This window comes from Diabrotica undecimpunctata, chromosome 4 (genome assembly GCF_040954645.1).
Source record: "Diabrotica undecimpunctata isolate CICGRU chromosome 4, icDiaUnde3, whole genome shotgun sequence".
Lineage (NCBI taxonomy): Eukaryota > Metazoa > Arthropoda > Insecta > Coleoptera > Chrysomelidae > Diabrotica > Diabrotica undecimpunctata.
Genome location: NC_092806.1, coordinates 27636049 through 27654936, shown reverse-complemented (window position 1 = coordinate 27654936; position 18888 = coordinate 27636049). Strand labels below are relative to the sequence as shown.

The 18888-nt window shown below is 34.2% G+C and overlaps 1 protein-coding gene and 1 long non-coding RNA gene across 2 annotated transcripts in view; one reads left to right on the top strand and one right to left on the bottom strand.

Annotated features, from left to right (window-relative positions):
- The first annotated feature begins 3192 nt into the window (after positions 1 to 3192).
- Positions 3193 to 18888, top strand: part of LOC140439337 (uncharacterized) — a 432790-nt gene continuing 417094 nt past the window's right edge. Inside the window, exon 1 of the long non-coding RNA XR_011950612.1 lies at positions 3193 to 3351. This is a non-coding gene — a long non-coding RNA (uncharacterized lncRNA). The remainder of the gene's footprint in view (positions 3352 to 18888) is intronic.
- Positions 7732 to 16946, bottom strand: LOC140438178 (uncharacterized). The gene is made up of 3 exons (XM_072527889.1): positions 16755 to 16946; positions 11400 to 12294; positions 7732 to 8160 (listed from the first exon to the last, which is right to left on the bottom strand). The coding sequence occupies exons 1-3, from the start codon at positions 16917 to 16919 to the stop codon at positions 7787 to 7789; spliced, it is 1434 nt and encodes a 477-aa protein (XP_072383990.1). The 5' UTR covers positions 16920 to 16946; the 3' UTR covers positions 7732 to 7786.

Here is an 18888-nt window from a genome sequence, read left to right as displayed (position 1 = left end):
CCTCGTTTTGTTTCTCCCTGGTTGTCATCCCAGGGTTTTTGGCAGTTTGGAGATGAATTTGTTCGTGTTCAGAGATTTCCAATCCAGTTTCAACCCTCAGAAACTTTAGTGCTTTTTTTGGTGAAATCAGGTAACTTTTTCTGTGTTTTAATTTTAAAGTAACGACAGACATTTTTTTTAAATAATAATTGCTTTGATAACAATTAAAATTTTGATATTTAATATTGTAAATCTTAGGGTGTGGCTATGCTGTGATTTTAATTGTTCTCTGTTATAAAATTCAATGTTGACATATGACAGCTATGTGGTAGGCAAAATATCTACGTTACACGTTTATATACTATACGTTACATTTTATTCTAATGTCTTCACTCCTCTTTCAATCTCTCAGCTTATTTCCTGTAATTCTTCCCAGTACTATCATCTCTGCCGTTTCCAGTAGTCTTTTTGTTGTGGCTGTGCCGGGTTTTGTTTCTGATGCACATATCATTATTGGTCTTACACTAGCTTTATAAATCCTTGACTTCAGTTCAGTGTTAATATGTTGGTTTCGCCATATAGTGTTATTAAGGCATTCTTTCAGTCTATTTGCTTTTTGTTCTTGATCTCTCACTTCTCTGTCCAGGTCTCCATAACTAGAGAGTGTAATTCCAAGGTATTTTATTTCTATTCCTTGTTCAATGCTGATGCTATCAATTTCTAGTTTACATCTGGTTGTTTATTTCCTGATTACTATTGTTTTGGTTTTCTGAGTTGGAATAAGTCATATTAAATTCTTCTGCTCTTATGTTAAATCAGTGGACTAGTCTTTATAGACCATCTTCATCTTGGACTATCGATATTTCGTCGTTTGCATAACAGTATTTTTATTTCTGTGTCTCCGGGTATTCTTTTTCATTGTTGACACTTTTGGTGACTTCATTCATGATTAAATTGAAGAGCATGGGGCATAATGAGTCCTTCTTATTCTTCGTATAGTACGCCTTAAGGCCTGTTGTTTCCGCTCCGATCTAGCAGTATTTGCGATGTTGACTGCCAGATGTCTGTTAATGTGTTGGTTCCATTCTCGTCTTTGGAGTCCCCATCTAATGATATCCTGTACTTTACACATGTCTCTTGTGTATTAGGGATTCTGTTTCTTTTAAAGTTTTACCTGCTATTGCTTTTAATGTTTTCATCTCTGTTGTTCTTAAGATTTTCTTGGTAATTGTTGGTTCTGCTCTCGTTTCTGTAGCATAGGTTGATATCGGTCGTACACAAGTCTTATATATGCTGGTTCCTTCTGGGATGTTTCTATAATAATATAGATAGTCCGCCAGTCTTATTCTGTTGTCTGTATCTATAGGTTCTATAAGTTGTCCATATATTCTGTCTTCGAATCTGTTTTTATGGTAGATGTTTTCAACAGTTTTTATGACATCTAAGGAAATTTCTTCATTATATAGAAAATGGATTACATATTTAAGTCTTACTCTGTCAAAGTAAGTCAGATACAGAAGTTGGTCTATTGTACGGCAGATTGTTTGGTAATTTGCTTTACGACAAATATTGCATCTGTACATGATCTTTCAGACGAAAACCTTGTTCATCTGGTAAACATTTAAAGTTGTTAGTTAATCCTTGATTTTATGTGGTTTTATTTTATTAATCAGTTTCTCTAAACGTTCATAAATAATTTTTACTGTCAATGAAAGTAGTTTCGTATAAAATGTGTATGTATTATTGGATTATGTGAGAATTAGGTTTAACTCTTTTGCGCCATTGAAATATATAAGCAATTGTCTGAGATATAAATGATTAAGTTAATTACCTGATCGAATTCATAGGGTGTGTGAAGCATCCATATTTACAGAGTGTGCATGATATCGTACTATATTTGAGAGTTCACAGTGTGTGAAATTTTCTGTTTGTTTCATTTCGGTTGGCGTCGTTTATGAACTGTGGAACAAATCCTTTTTTAATCCTTCGTATATCACTCCCTCTTCTAAATTGAATATCAGGTAAGATGAATAATCTCATACTTTGCAACTTAAAGTCAAGATAATTGATATGTTTCGTAAAGGATACCGTATTAGTGCTGGGTATATTGCCTAGTAGATTACAGGATTTATCATCACATCGTCTGTAAGCACTGACAGCCTCTAAAGGTCCAAGGTCACATGTGGCTCTTCTAGGCTTTAAAATTTTATAAAGTGGGAAGGAGAGGATAACTCCTCAAAAAGGCCAACGTTTTATATCTAAAATCGTTACTTCCTACTTTGTCTTCCCCGAGATCATTTTAGTGGCTTTTTTCGTCATTAACTATAGTTTGCTTTTCTTTACTTTGCTTGTTTTTCCCATTCTCGTATTCCTAGCTCTTTTAAATCCTGGTTAATATCATTATACCAGCTCTTTCTGGTCTCTACCAGAAACCAGAAGACCTACCTCAACGGTCTCTTCGCGTTAAATAGATGTTTAAAGTACTGTTTTTATATTTCTCTTATCATCCATCATTTCTACGTGTCCCAGTCGTTTACTTCTTTTGTGATAGTCGGTCTATAAAATATTGTATTTGTTTCGTGGTTCATTCTTATACGCCATTCCCAATTCTTCATGGTACAGGATTAATAGAACCTAATTTTTCACAATATGTTATTATTTGAGTAATTTTCGCACGACTGGAAATGTATTGATTTACAAACGAAAATACATAATTTGGTACCTACTCGAGAACAGGAGTAATAACTTTTTACGATAAAAACGATACATAAATATCTTTACTTAATAATATCAATCACACAAAGAAGTTGTACGAAGTAATATCCTCTACAATGGGACGTACGCTACATAACGTACCGTAGCACTTTTGCCGATGTAAAATATGCCCTCTGCCTGTCTCATGAGAAAGCATAGCATTCAATACTATGTTAAATCTTGTAGTTCTGAACTAGTAAATTAAAGTCTATTATTTATATTTAAAACAAGAGCAAAATTAACACCAAATGGTTAAGAAATTTTAGATGCTTGTTTCGAATTTCAAAATTAAATTTACTCTTTCTTTTCTTATTTCTTTTATCGTCCCTGAATATCCTCCTACAACAAAAAATCTTCCCTAAAAAATAACCAATTTCAAAATAACTGCTCCCCATGCCGCGTAATGCGTTGCCAAAATCTACACACAGGCCCTCCCACCTCCAATTTAAACCCGCCATTTGCTTTGTTTACGCTGTGTCTCGTGCGGTAAGAAAAGGTGAGATTTGTGAGGAAATGGACCTCTTCGGAATTTTTTTGTGTAAGAAAACTTTGGGATAAGATTAAAAGTGTTAAGTGTGTTTTTATCTGTTGTGTTTTGCTTCGGCGATTACTGAAACGGTAAGTGACAACACGTCTAGGTTAGAATATAGGAACACCGGCATTTGTTTTGATAAAAAACTGAAATGTATATATATATATATATATATATATATATATATATATATATATATATATATATATATATATATATATATATATATATATATGGTTTCTTTCTGTGGTTTTCCGAGTTTGACTCGGCGTTGAATAATTTTGCTTCTAAGAAAAACCATTATTTTGACGACGTTTCGGCTAGGTCACACTTGCCATTGTCAAGTCAGTTAGTAACGCTTCTTGCTGGTGCTTGAAGTAAACATCATACTGTTATTTAAATTGGGCTACGACAAACAACAATTGGGATTCAAAGTATGCTTCTTCGAAATATATATCCTTTGAAAGCAGCCACTTCTTTATTTCTTCCTTGTTACAAATTTTTTTGGAACTTTTTCCAACTACCGAAATTGACAGGATGCATCTTCAATTGTAACGTGTCCAAAAGCACATTGGTTCTTGTCTTGTCTTGTCTCCATATCTTGTCCAATTTTCTTTTATTTTATTAAATTTTATAAAAACACACATTAAAGTACATAACTTTACTTCTTGAAACAAATTCTCTAGAAATTATTTTAGGCCGCTAATACTTCCTAATAAAACAACAGTTAAATATGTTTAGCTACCTCCAATGAACCGTTTTAAAAAGTTCTCAAGAAATAATTTTTGGCCGTGCTAATAAAATTCCGTTACAGGTTCAATTACCACCTATCTGTTTTGAGTAATTTGTAGTTGGCTTTTGTTTGCAAATATAGTAATTAATCCTTTTAAAGCTTTGATCGAAATACTGCTTTTAGTACTATCATAAAATGCCGTACGGTGTTTTTATTCTATATAATCACCTTAAAGAAATTACCGAAAAATATACCGTTAGGTTATGTAAAGTACTGTCTATTTAGACTACTCAGAAAACAACAAGTAACGGTACATTTGCTTGTTTAAATATTTTTCTATAAAAATGCATACCTTTTCGATTTTATTTCATTCTCCGGTGTGCATCAAGATGTAAGAGAAGTTTGAATTGTGTTTTAAGACCCCTGTCAAGTATGTCGCATATTAGACTTTGTATTTTCTCTATCTAATTAGGGTCTCAGGTTATCCCATTGGGAGTCCCAAGGCATTCCATTGTGATTCCACCTTTTTACCATTGGAACCGTTCCCAGGTTGTTTTATTGAAAATCCATTTTTATCCTGTGGAAAAGCCAAATTTGTCCCGTTGGGAATCCGAATTTATTTCGTTGGAAATCCTAATTCCTCTGATCTTAGTATGGAGCTCCCTTTTATTCAAGATTCGGCTGGTGCCGAAGTAAAAATCCAGTTTATTTGATTAACAGTTTTATCTAATTTATTGTGCTTATTCTCAGCCGATTCAAGTGATGATACTTTAGAGTTAAGAAAGTGACGTAATAATATAAGCAATATAGTTATGGTTATAAAGTTTTTTGTACAGTCTCCATTTTAAACATGTTTAAACCGAGATGGATTAACTAAACAGTATTTCTTTTGTTCTTTTTGCCTATTTGTCATTTAATTGCATATTTTGTTTCATTTCAACAGAGTTAATCCGTTGAAAAGAGGACCTACATTAATAAGACAGTACTCATGTGGTTTATGATATATAACTTTATTGATATTTGATATGATATTTATTTAAAAAAATGAAATTTAAACCCAGATGCTGACAAATCTTGTAGTCAGCGAAGATATATGCGTAGGAACAAGATCCATAGACCAGGTAATGGCCTATAAATACCTAGGCCATGAGATCCGCATAGGAAAAGATAACCAAACCGTTGAGCTTCTCCGTCGTATAAGACTGACTTGGGCAGCCTTCGGCAAGCTGAACCATATTTTCAAATCGTCTGATATACCAATATGCCTTAAAAGAAAAACGTTTAATCAGTGTGTTTTGCCAGTGTTAACTTACGGTGCGGAAACGTTGACCATGACAAGGAGAACAGTTCAAAAGATCCGTGTGTGTCAAAGGGCGATAGAGCGTGCTATGTTGGGCGTTTCACTACGAGACAAGATCCCAAATCGCCAGCTACGACAAAGAACAGGAGTGGCTGATGCAGTAGAGAGAGTAGCAACACTGAAATGGAACTGGGCAGGTCACGTGGCTCCAATGACAGATAATAGATGGACAAAGCGGATACTGGAATGGAGACCAAGAGATGATGCCTACCGAAGCAGAGGTCGTCCACCAACACGTTGGGCTGACGATCCAAAACGTTATCATAGGAATTGGATGCAAGAGGCACAAGATCGAAATAGATGGAAAATTATGAGGAAGATCTATGTCCAGCAGTGGATAAGCGAAGATTGAATGATGATGATGATTTATTTTAAAGACTATTTGATTACTTTATTCGACTACTTTGCGTTATTTATGACATTTGATATAGTGAATTTTACAATCTTTTATTTTAATGATATTTGCATTTTTTTCTTTGTTTTGTGAATATCCCATTTCTATTTTTTTGGGATTCAAATATTGAAAACCAGTGGAGCCTTTCTTTGAAGAGCTGTTCTTTTTCTCGTTTCTTCTTTGTTGTATTGTATCTATTCTTTCTTCTATGAACAACCCCGCCCAGAATCTAGCAGGACTGAGCAGCGGTACCTTCGAGCTTATTATATTAGTACGTTAAGTTTACTTCTTAGTAATCTGGATCACATGCATGGTACATCATTATTACTACAATCTTGTGGGGAATGTTTGGAAGAAGTTAATGTTAACTTAAGATGATAATCTGTTGTATTTTTCTTTAATAAGAAAGTTATTTAGGCATAGGTAATAAAATCATCTTAACTTTCTTCTTTTATGTAGACATGACTCTGTCTATTTTTCAATGTGCCTCCAGTAAGTTGTCCTTACATCGTTTACGTGGTCTTCATACTGATCGTCTATCTATTGGAGGAATCGTCTCTTGCCGTCTTTACTACTCTATTTGTTGCCATTTGGCTTATATAATCGTTCCAGTCGACTCTTCTCCCCATTCTCCATTCTACTGTTCTCCACCTTGCATCTACGTCGTATATTTGTACTTCTAGCTCTGTCCCATAGTATCTTGCCATCAATTATTTTAAGCGTTTTCATCTCTGCTGTTTCTAACATCCTTTTTGTCCTCTCTGTGTTAGGTCATGTTTCTGCCGCGTATGCCATTGTTGGTCTGATAACTGTTTTGTAAATTCTGCCTTTCATTTCTTTCCGATATTTTTATTTCTTCATATTGTTTCATTCAGGAACCTGCTGTTTGCTCTATTCACTTGATCTTCCACTTCTGTTTCGAGTTTTCCGTAGCTAGATGATCTGATTTCCTAGATATTTTAACTCCATCACTTATTGTATTATCTTAGTAAACTTGCTGTTATAACCATGCATTTTGTCTTTTTTGGTGAAATTAACATGTTATATTTTCTAGTGGTTATATTAAATTGGTGCATCATACGTTGTATATCATCTTCACTCTGAGATAGTAGTATTGTATCGTCTGCATAGCATATTATTTTAAGTTGTTTTTCTCCCATTTGGTGTCCTTTTTTAGTTCTTACTTTTTTTAAGATTTCATCCATAATCAGGTTGAACAATAGAGGACTCAGGGAATCTCCCTGTCTAATTCCATTGCCAGCCTCAATAGGGTCAGTTAGTTCTTCTTTTACTTTTCCTTTTATTGTGTTGTTTTGGTAGATATTTTCGATCGTTTTGATTATTCCTAGAAGTACCTCTCTTGCGTAAAATAAGTAAATAACGCCCTTTAATTTGACCCGATCAAATACCTTCTTTAAGTCCACAAAACATAGTGCACGCGGTAAAGGAAATGTGGACCATGTGAAGTAGACACTTTTAAGCTTGTAGTAAGTTTACGAACAAATGCGTCTCTATGTAATAATACGAAAGTGTCCATCCATTTATAATTGACACTGTGTACGAATTTCTTGTAAATGTCATGTTGTGAATGTTCTGTATACAAATCCCATGTCCTTAATCAGTCTTTGCAATGTAGTTCTACAGAAAATAGATAGATGTTTGTTTTTATTTGCTGTTGCTAAAAGATAATTTAATGTTAAAGGTGTATTCTTATCATAACACCACATAATATTTAACGAATAACATTGTTGATTCATCGTATGTTTTATCGTGTGATTGTGTGTGCCCCTTTTTGTATTATTTTTAAAAGTGAACAATATCAGTCATTTTATACGATAAATACGATTTTAAAATAGCTACTTAAAAAATCCCCGTGTCCCTAACGTGATCAAAGAACGTTGCTGTTTTTACTTTTGAATTGTTAGCTTACTTCATTACAACAACATTGATCTGAACAACATGTAATTTTAAACTATCTCTAAGGAAAGAATGTTTATATATTTTTTTATTATATAACATTACTTAAAATATTTTTTACAAAAAATAATAAATAAAACATACAAATAATAACAAATCAAAATTCTTTGTGAACATAGTACTCTTAGAATTGAGAAAAAAGACTACAGGCCGCTTCAAAGTCTGCTTGCTGGGACTTGTTCCCGATTGAACGATTGTTGTTGTGGTAGTTGGATTATTAGTAATTTGTAACTTATCCTTACTTCCACATAACAAGCTTACAGTTATGTCTTCAGAACATTTGCCGTTACTAATCATTTCACTGGATGCAGACAGAGGGAGATTGCAGGAGGCACTGCATTTGTTATCAGAATTAGGATCTAGCAAAGTTAGATAGAAATTTTCTAACATTGGTGTATTTGAACCGTGGCCACTACCGGAGAATATCCAACCTAAAACAAAATATTTGGTTGTTAATTTTGTTTTAAATAAATAAAATACTGAAAGTATTTATTGATAAACTATGACAGCTAAAACCATGACAGATAAAACATGATCTAAGCATTTTTTTTCAGGAAAAATATTTCTATAAGACTATTTGATAGTTGCTAAATATGCATTAAAAGGGAAACGATTTGTCTCAAGTTAGTCATAAAGGATTATGTCCTAATTAAGCTCGAGTTTCTGCATTGTCGCTCTGAGGAGATATTATAAGGTCAAAATACGTATAAGCGTATGGCAGGAGCCCTGCGTTGAAATTAAATCTCAAACGTCTTTCTTCCAAAACCAACCGATATAAACCAACCCCAACACTAACCCTAACAGTCAGAATACATACACATATACAAAACAACCCCACAAAACCACAAAAACTGTACAAATACCCATCCAATCCAGAACACATCCCATCAAACATTTGCCACCAAAATAAATTGAACACGCATAAAGTCCAACGAACTACTAGAAGAAGGAAAAGGAAGAAGAAGGCAAGTCGAAGAAAAATGTTATGGCTTAGAAACCCGAGGGAATGGTTTACTAGATTGTCTGCTTCACTTTTAGAGCTGCCGTCAACAAAATTAGTATAACCAGTTTGATAAGCAACGCACGATAATCGAGTATGGCACTGTAAGAAGAAGAACTATTATCTAACAGCAACTCCCATCTAAAAGTCTATCCATCAGACAATACAGCCATCTTTAACACGGATCAACCCCTAAATGTTTACAAATTTCAAACAAAACTTCGAAAACTGACGGTGATAACATAAATCACCCTAGGACCCATATATTTCAACAACAACTTCATCTTTAGGTGTCTATCCCACCATACTGAGTTAAGTTGTCGGATTGCTGTTCTTGTTTGTCCTAATCTTTGTGTAATTTCTTCCTCTGTTGTTGCCTTTTTCGTGATTATAAAGCCCAGGTATTTGAATGTATCCTTTCCTTTGATTGTTACGTTGTCATCAATCTGTAGATCTTCTATGTCTTCTTCACTTGTAGATAGGTACTCTGTTTTCGCGAGGTTAATATCTAGGCCAGCCTTGGTATATTCTTCTTGTAGTTTCTTCATCATGTAGCTGAGGTCGTCTTGGTCTTGTGCAATCACTACTTGATCGTCTGCAAAACTTAACGTATATAGGTATTCGTTCCGTACCGATACTCCCATGCCTTCGCATTTTCTTTTCCATGTAGTCAAGGCTTTCTCTAAGTATATTTTGAATAGGGTTGGAGATGTGGAACAACCCTGCAGGAGCCCTTTTGTTGTGGTGAAGTCTCCTATGATTCTTGTTCCCATTTTAATGGACACTTTATTTTCTTTATACAGAGCTTTTGTAGCTTCTATGAGTTCCGTCTGTATTTCTAATTTGTACATTGCCTCCCATAGTTCTGACCTTGGTACAGAGTCATACGCCTTTCTCAGGTCCACAAATGCTAAGTGTATATCTCTATTTTTTGCTTTTTTCTTTTCCAACAGTTGTTCCAGTGTGTATATGTGGTCTATGCATGATCTTCCTGCCGTGAAGCCTGCCTGATCCTCTCCGATTTTGCCTTTTATCGTCTGCTCTATCTTTTCTCGCAGTATCTTCCCATATAATCTTCCTATTGATGATATTACGCTTATTCCTCTGTAGTTTTCGCATCGTTTTCTATCTCCTTCCTTAAATATAGATGCCATATATGCCGCCGTCCATTCCTTTGGGAGCTGTTTTCCATTTATAGCTTTCTGAAATATCCATTGTATCATCCGGTGTAATTTTTTTGATCCGTATTTTATAAGCCCAGGTGAGATGTCTCCAGGTCCCGGTGCTTTCTTATTTTTGATTGCTTTTATGGCCGTTCTCATTTCCCTATCTGTTATTTCTATTTCTTGTTGTAGGAATCTGCTTCGTCTTCGCCTGTTTTCTTTTCCAATGAATTGTGGTCTTTTTTCTGTTAACAGTTCCTTGTAATAGTCTTTCCATTCTTTGTCCTGTATATTTCCCAATTTAATTTTTTCTTTTGAGTTTTGTTTCAATCCTCCCATTTCTTTCCATGACTCCAAAGTTACAAGTTACAAAATCATAAATCCAATAAATATACGAAAACAAATGCAAATGCTTTGGCCCTCCTGGCCAAACTGCAAACAACCCAAAATAAACCAAACCCATGACTACTGCTAAACAAAATCTCGCACACGAACTTACATCAGACGATTATTCACTTCATATCGACGATCCCTTTCAAAGTTTTTCTTAAAAAAGTAATGACGACGCTTGTATCTGTAACGAGATCTCCCCAAATGTGTATGGACGTACATATCGTTATCGTACAACCAATTTATAAATCAAAGATTTATACAAACCAGATTCTAATTCCCCTTACATTCTACATAAGCACCTAGCTTTTGCCAACTTGCCAACCCACGGCAAACCCAAACAATCCAAATGATTCCAATAAACAGAAAGTGGGTACCCTCGGATATATTCTTTAAAGTCGAATTAATATACACAAGAACCGGGAGACATTGATTTTCTTTGGTTTCCCAATCTCATAGAACAACCTGTTCCTGGGTGAGGATCTACCCACAGCTAACATCCACGAGATTTACTAAAGACCACCCAAACAATTTTGAAAGGAATTCAACAGTCCTTTTCACCAGTCTAACCAATTCAATCAGTGATTTGCTGTCCACTGATGTCACCGGAAATCGAAAAAACGCTGTCAAACCTCGTCTTCGTCACCAAACACAAAATTAGTACCCACACACAAAATTAATTCCATAACTTGAAGAGGCATAAGCCTCAATCTTACATTATTAATTTCATTTTTTTAAACAGCTGTTGAAATTTTATGAAAGTCTAAACAAACCTTCGATGAAAGCTACCTATTATATCACGCGGAACCAAACCACTCAAGACCAAACTCCAGAAAAATATTTCTGCGTTAGGTGCGAGTCGATCCGCCATAAAGTTACTCTTTACTTCAAAAAGAGTAATTCAAGTAATAGTCTGAAGACCTAGAGGACCTTTAAACCATATACAAACCAGCGTAGCTGTAGTGAAGACGAATAACATGAAGTGGAACCCAAAAGCTACCAATGGTGATCTGTGCTAGTGTGGAAATGGATAAAATATAGAATCCTAAATGCAGACATTTGCCAGAACAATAAAATATATAAAAACAAAAATAATAAAAGTGAGTTAAAAACTTACCAATGTTGATACATTCACACTTTATGATATTTCCTTCCAACATCATTTTAGTAGCAACGTTTTTATATGCTTCAACATCAGGATTGAGCGATCCAGCGTCCATGGAATGGATCGTATTGTTTTTGAATTGGTATATAAACCTAAGCGAACCGAAATTTCGGCCAGAATCTTCCAGCAATCCAGGACTGATTTTTTGCAAGGCGCCGCTTTTCAGATACTCGAAAGTATTTTTCCAAATGTAAACATTAGTGACAAGTATCGATATCGCATAAGGATGAAATGTGTTGACGTAATTGTTATAAAAAGTAAATTTCTCTGCCGTTCCATTAAATGCACTACCGGCGATATCAACGAACTTATTGTTTTTGATTTCTACATTTTTACTGGTGACTTGAAATGCAAGATGTTCCACAACGTCTATTTTACTGTCTTCTATTATAAACTGTGATAGTTTTTCCAGTTTAGCCAAAAGAGCCGATGTTTGTAGTCTATTTATTTTGACATCGGTGAAAGTGAAATTACCGAAGTTTTGAGGCATGTAAAAAGCTCGGGATCCCACAGTGTCTATTGTTACGTTTTTAAACGAGAGGGCGTAGAAATCCTTTCTCGGATTGATGCAACCGTAAGAATGTGTGGTTCGTTGGATTTGAGCAAAAGTATCTTTAGGAATTTCTTCTATATACGCAATATTCTCGAAAATAACCGATGTTGGGACATGAGACGTATACTGTTGTGGTTCAATTTTTAGCCGTTTAACATTTCTAACTGTTAAAACTTGTATATTTTTATTTTCCCCTGAACATCTAAAAGATATGGTTAGGTTTACACAGTTTTGAATAAGAAGAGTTTCGATATTGGCTGGACTGCTGAATTGGTTGATATATAAAGTGACATCCTAAAACCAGTTGAAAATAAAATTAATATAACAATAAAACACTGAAAACTTTGTTTTCGAAACTTCGACAAAATTTGTTATAATATCTTATCACTACAGCTGTTTCGGCAGAGTGCCTTTCTCAAGTGATCTATTGTTGGTATGTGTTTATACTTTATAGTCTTTAACTGAATAGGTTGAGGAGGAGAGAACTGTTAGTCTTAAGTTGATCATTCAGAATTGTCTGTATTTTTTAAATTATTAATTTTCATAGATTTTAATACAGATAGCTTAAGGCCTTTATTTTGGATGTGAAGGATTTGAAATTCATCATTAAAAGAATGATTATGATCTAGAAGGTGAAGAGAGTGTGTAGGATCTGTTTTTCTATTATTGAAAGCATTTTTATGTTCTGCTATACGTTTTTAAAAGTTCTACCAGTTTGACCGATGTAAGTTTTTGGGCAGTCGCTATATTTAAGTTTGTATACACTGCTGGCTAAGTGCTTTTTATTTTGGTTCTTTTTATTTTTAATATATTTGCTTAAGTTGTTGTTTGTTCTAAAAGCTGGTGTTGTTCCTTTCTTTTTTATGTGTTTGGCTATTTTTGTTGATATCTTGACTGTATATGTAATCGAGTAGAAAGTACTGGGTTTTTGTACCAATACCGTTGTACCAATTGTTTATTGCTATTTGCTTCTTCTTTTTCTAGTGCCGTCTCCACTAATGAAGGTTGGCTATAACCATTGCAAATTCGTCTCTATCTTCTATTTGTGTTAAGAGCTTCTGTGTGTTTAACCCGGTCCAGTCGCGAATGTTTTTCAGCCAGGATATTTGTCGTCTACCAGGACCCCTTTTTCCTTCAATTTTACCCTTCATAATCAGCTGCAACAACTTGTACTTATCATTTCTAAGTATGTGCATCAAATATGCTGTCGTTCGCCTTTTAATGGTGTTCAAAAGTTCTCTGTCTCTTCCCATTCTGTGCAACAGCATTTCGTTCGTGATATGATCGGTCCATGGTATCTTCAAAATTATCTTAAAAAGCCACATCTCAAAAGCTTCCAGTTTTCTCATTAAGTCAACATTAACAGTCCAGGCTTCGACACCCTAAAGAAGAATAGAGTGGTTATAACATTTTATCATCGGATATCGGATTTGCAGATTGAGTCTTTGGTTACTCAGAAATTTCCTAATTGCTTAATAATATTTAATTCTATCTCAAAGTTTTATTTTGACATCGGAACTTCTATTGATGTATGTAACATGCTATGATAGGCTGCCAGTTTATGTTGTGTAGGATGGGATGATGAATTATGTATAGTCGTGTCAGTATGAGTAGGTTTATGAAATACGGAGAACTCATGTCTGTTTTTAAGTCTGATAATTTTTAAATCTAAAAAATTTATGGATGGATTTTGTTCTGTTTCTATTGCAAATTCAATATGACAATTAATATACGATAAAAATTGGTCAAGTTGCTGTTAGTTCCTGTAAAACATATCAGTACATCGTTTACGTATTTCCACCACTTATTTAAAATTAATATTACTGTAGATCAAAAATTGGTCATAAAATAGGTAAAATATCGTATCCTTATCATGAAATGCTTAAGGAAAGGATTACAACAATCGAATAAACAAGTTAAAATGTACTGAATAAAAAACGAAAATATCAGAAGTACTTACAAAACAAGACACAAGAAAATAAAGAGATATATAGATACTCGAAACGAAGCAAAATATATTTAAAGACAAACACATCATAAGTCAATGCAGTGCACTAGTCAAATTGAAAATGATTTACATGGAAGACAAACTTTCGTTTACAAAATGATATGACAACTGATCGAAATAGACAAAAATATACCACACACATAGAAGTTATTAACGAATATCAATGACTGCAACACCTGCTTAGTGTTGGTGCCATTGAGTTCATGGTGACTTGGTAGGTAGTAGGCCACTCTTTTTCCCTAAGAATGGGGCTGAGAAACTGGCTCCAAAGGGGGAAGAATCAGTTATTTGGTCTACGGCACAAGAATGTAGAGGACAAGCAGAAACCGCTATATTAAATATCCCCATGGATATCTCTAATATGGTCGTAATGGCTGTAGAAGACAAAATAAATTCGATTACTGATCATGAACATCGTAGATCAAGATATTCCAGAAGAGGTGATTCCTTCGACAACAGAGCCTCCCAGATAGTTAACAAGCGAAATCCCTGTAAAAAACCTAATAAAACACATATAAGAAAAATCAACAGAGAAGTCTGAAGAGAATATCTACTTGGAACGTTAGGACTATAGCTAGCTCCATCAGGAAAAATCCAATCTGCAATAAAATATTAAAAATATGGCCGGACTCAAACTATTGTGATATAGAAGAATACAAAATATGCTATTCTGCTTCTTCTTCTACTTCTTAGCCATCTATCGTCTTTTTTTTATATAGACCTCTCGCGTCTCCTTCCATCGATCCATATCTTAAGGAACGGTTTACGTTTGTAAGGTCTCTAATGTTATATTGTGGCGTTCTAACGTTGGTATTTTTGTTTAACAGTGTGGCTAAGAAGCTATATTTGAATTTGGCAATTTTTGTTGTGATATCCTTAACTTTTGTTTTTTATCTCACCTCTTTTTGAAAGTCGTATTCCAAGATTATTCTTTCTATGGCCGTTTCTGTTGTGACTAATTTGTTCATATTTGCGTTATACCTTTATACCAGTAAACAATCCTCTTGTTACAAATAAAGACATCATAAAAGACTATGCACCTACAGCAGACCACAGTGATGAGGAAATTGCAGAATTCTACAAAGATATAACTTTATCAATTGAACATCAATTGAACTATTCAGAGCAGCAGCATCTTAGATCAGAATACCCATGCTGATTGCCAATCTTCGTCGCGGAGATGGCACGTGAAGAAGAAGAAGACAAAGATATAAGCAACCTTATAAGAGATATACATAACACCTTATGGTCATAGAAGATTTTCATGTGAAAATAGAGAACGGAAAAGAAGAACGTATTGGTCTTCACGGATTGGGAGAGAGAAATCAACGAGGAAGAACAATGAGTATATAGTAATAGAATAAAAAATGCTACAGAGTGATTTGAGGGCGTTACCTCATACGTAGGTTTTAATACAAAAGACGACTGACCAAGTAACAAAAAAAGGAGACAAATAGATTTATATTGAAAAACAGCAAACGAAAGAAAATGATATATTTAACATAGCAACATGGAATATTAAAACACTACTGAAGATTGAAAAAATGAAAGAGGTCACAAGAGACCTGACCACGTATAAAATAGACATTGCTAAAATATAAGAAGTAAGATGGGAGAAAGTAGATGAAGTAACCGAAAAAAATACACATATTTTTTACATAGTAGAAAGAAAAAATCGGAGATAATGTAGTAAGATTTTACAGACATAAAAAATTCTCAAATAATACCTATAATAAAATTCAACCTCATAAATGGAAGGATAATCACCCTGAAGCTCAAACTAAGGGATAAGTCTGTGACATTAATAAATATATATATGCACCAACTGAGACGGGTGAACAACAAGGAAAAGATAAATTTTACGAGAAGCTAATCAAAGTGTGTGATGAAATCTAATTGTAGATAATGTGCACATAATTTGTCAACTCTCTGCGATAATATTTATGGTATTTTTCTCAACACAAATCAACACCCAAAGAACCTGCAGACATCCAGCCATATATTCAATTGAGATCAAATCGACCACTTCTTAGTAACAAAAGAACTTGTCAAAAAATACTAGACATACGGTTATACCGAGGAGCAAACGCTGATAAAGATTACCCTTTGGTAATAACCAAAATAAGCCAGTTTAAATGGAGAAGAAGATATCAAGTCAAAATAAATACTGATAAATGGAACCTCGGTTATGGTTATATCACATGGAGATGATCAACAAGTTATTATTAAAAACAAAATTTGTTTAAAATATTAATGTTAGTATTTTGAGAACGATTTCCGAATTGAAATTGAAACGTCAATAAACTTATTTTACACTTCAATTGTGGCTTATTTCCGTTAAAATAGTAATAAGCTTGGAAAGAGCAGTTAGGCAAAATTATGGCGACTTTAGAACTGTGGTAGCATTAGAACAGGCGCTAATAAACGAATGGCAACAAATACGAGATTGCTACTTTAATCCAGTTTATGCCAGAAAGGATGAGAGCTGTTATTCGAGCTCATAGAGGAAATACTCGATTTTAGTATCCATATTTTAGAAAAATTTTATAATCTTGATTTGAAAAATATATATCTCAGGAATAAAAAAAATGTAAATTTTTATTTGTTGATAGATTAAGCAATATTTTGGAATTTGTTTTTTATTTTATGGTTTGTTAGTGAACATACAATAAAAATAATTTATTTTCTCCATAGTATAACCACAGGTAATACAAAATATTTTGTAATACAATTGTAATATACTTACGTCGCCAACACAGTTATAATATACAGCCAAAGTATTAGTTTTGGGATAAGTAGAACAGGTGAAACCACCTGCACCACATCTTCCAAAATTTATTCGGACACTTGCATCGGATACACTAATGAATGTCGCGAAAAGCAAAAAGGGAACAGCATTCTTTGGTAACATTATGTTAACTGACAATAATAACAATTTTATCGCGTTCAGGAGGATGTGATTAGAGAATTGTTGTGACGATATCTTTTTGCAACTAAAAAAATATAATTCTGGTAACGATAAGTGTGATTGTGGGGAAGGACAATTTTGGAAATATATAGCTGATATATTCCTGTTTGTCATGTATTATAGAAATATTCGTTAAATACAGTAATTTTTTAATATTTCTACTTACTTACTTATTTCGCATTTTTCAGTATTTTTATTTCTGTTATGAACTGTCTGTTTCTGCAAGAATTGTCTGCAAATAGGACTATTTATTATTTAGAATGTTAACAATGGATCCTAAAACGTTAGCGTAGAATGGAAAAAAAGATGCGTACATGCGATAGAAAATCTACAGCAACAATAAGGTTTCGGATCTGGAAAATTCGAAATATATATTTCAGAAAGCCATAAATGGAGAACAGCTCCCAAAGGAATGGACGGAGGCATATATGACATCTATATTTAAGAAAGAAGATAGAAAACGATGCGAAAACTATAGAGGAATAAGCGTAATATCACCAATCGGAAGATTATATGGGAAGATACTGGAGAAAAGATAGAGCAAGCGATAAAAGACAAAATCGGTGGGGATCAGGCAGGCTTCAGGGCAGGAAGATCATGCATAGACCACATATACACCCTGGAACAACTGTTGAAAAAGAAAAAAGCAAAAAATAGAGATATACACTTGGCATTTGTGGACCTGAGAAAGGCGTATGACTCTGTACCAAGGTCAGAACTATGGGAGGCAATGTACAAATTACAGACGGAACTCATAGAAGCTACAAAAGCTCTGTATAAAGAAAATAAAGTGTCCATTAAAATGGGAACAAGAATCATAGGAGACTTCACCACAACAAAAGGGCTCCTGCAGGGTTGTTCCACATCTCCAACCCTATTTAAAATATACTTAGAGAAAGCCTTGACGACATGAAAAAGAAAATGTGAAGGCATGGGAGTACCGGTACGGAACGAATACCTATATACGTTAAGCTTTGCAGACGATCAAGTAGTGATTGCACAAGACCAAGACAACCTCAGCTACATGATGAAGAAACTACAAGAAGAATATACCAAGGCTGGCCTAGATATTAACCTCGCAAAAACAGAGTACCTATCTACAAGTGAAGAAGATATAGAAGATCTACAGATTGATGACAACGTAACAATCAAAGGAAAGGATAAATTCAAATACCTGGGGTTTATAATCACGAAAAAGGCAACAACAGAGGAAGAAATTACACAAAGATTAGGACAAACAAGAACAGCAATCCGACAACTTAACTCAGTATGGTGGGATACACACCTAAATATAAAGACAAAAACGCAGATTTATAAAACATTAGTGCGAAGTATTATGACATATGGGGCTGAAAATTGGATCATAAACAAGACAAACAGCAGTAAGATAGTAGCAACAGAGATGGAATGCCTGCGGAGATGCTGCAGAGTAACAAGAATGGATAGGAGAAGTAATGACGAAATAAAGCAAAGAACATCATTAGAAACAGACATACTAACATATATAGAACAAAAAAGACTAAAGTGGTATGGACATATAAGAAGAACTAGCGACAGCAGATGGATAAAAAGAATAATCGAATGGAGTCCCATAGGAAGGAGGAAAAGAGGACGACCCCGAAAATCCTGGAGGAACGAAGTAGACGACGCCATGAGTAAGAGAGGCCTAAACGATGGAGAATGGAACAACAGAGAGAGATGGAAACGGTTGAGCGATGGAAGGCAGTGAATACTGTAGAATCCCTAAATATATATATATATATATATATATATATATATATATTTCATACAAGTTTTTTTATTAATCAAATATTTTTCTTAGCCAGACCCGTTATACACTAAACGGTTTTTCTGTATTTGTGCAGTTCGATATATTATTTTGCTCAATGTAGTTTGTTCGTCTTTGGATAAA

Coding starts and splice junctions, on each gene's coding strand:
- LOC140438178 (XM_072527889.1), bottom strand. CDS start 16,919: ATGTTACCAAAGAATGCTGTTCCCTTTTTGCTTTTCGCGACATTCATT. Junction 12,295..16,754: donor ATTATAACTGTGTTGGCGAC/GTAAGTATATTA, acceptor AACTGGTTTTAG/GATGTCACTTTATATATCAA. Junction 8,161..11,399: donor GTGTGAATGTATCAACATTG/GTAAGTTTTTAA, acceptor ATTTTGTTTTAG/GTTGGATATTCTCCGGTAGT.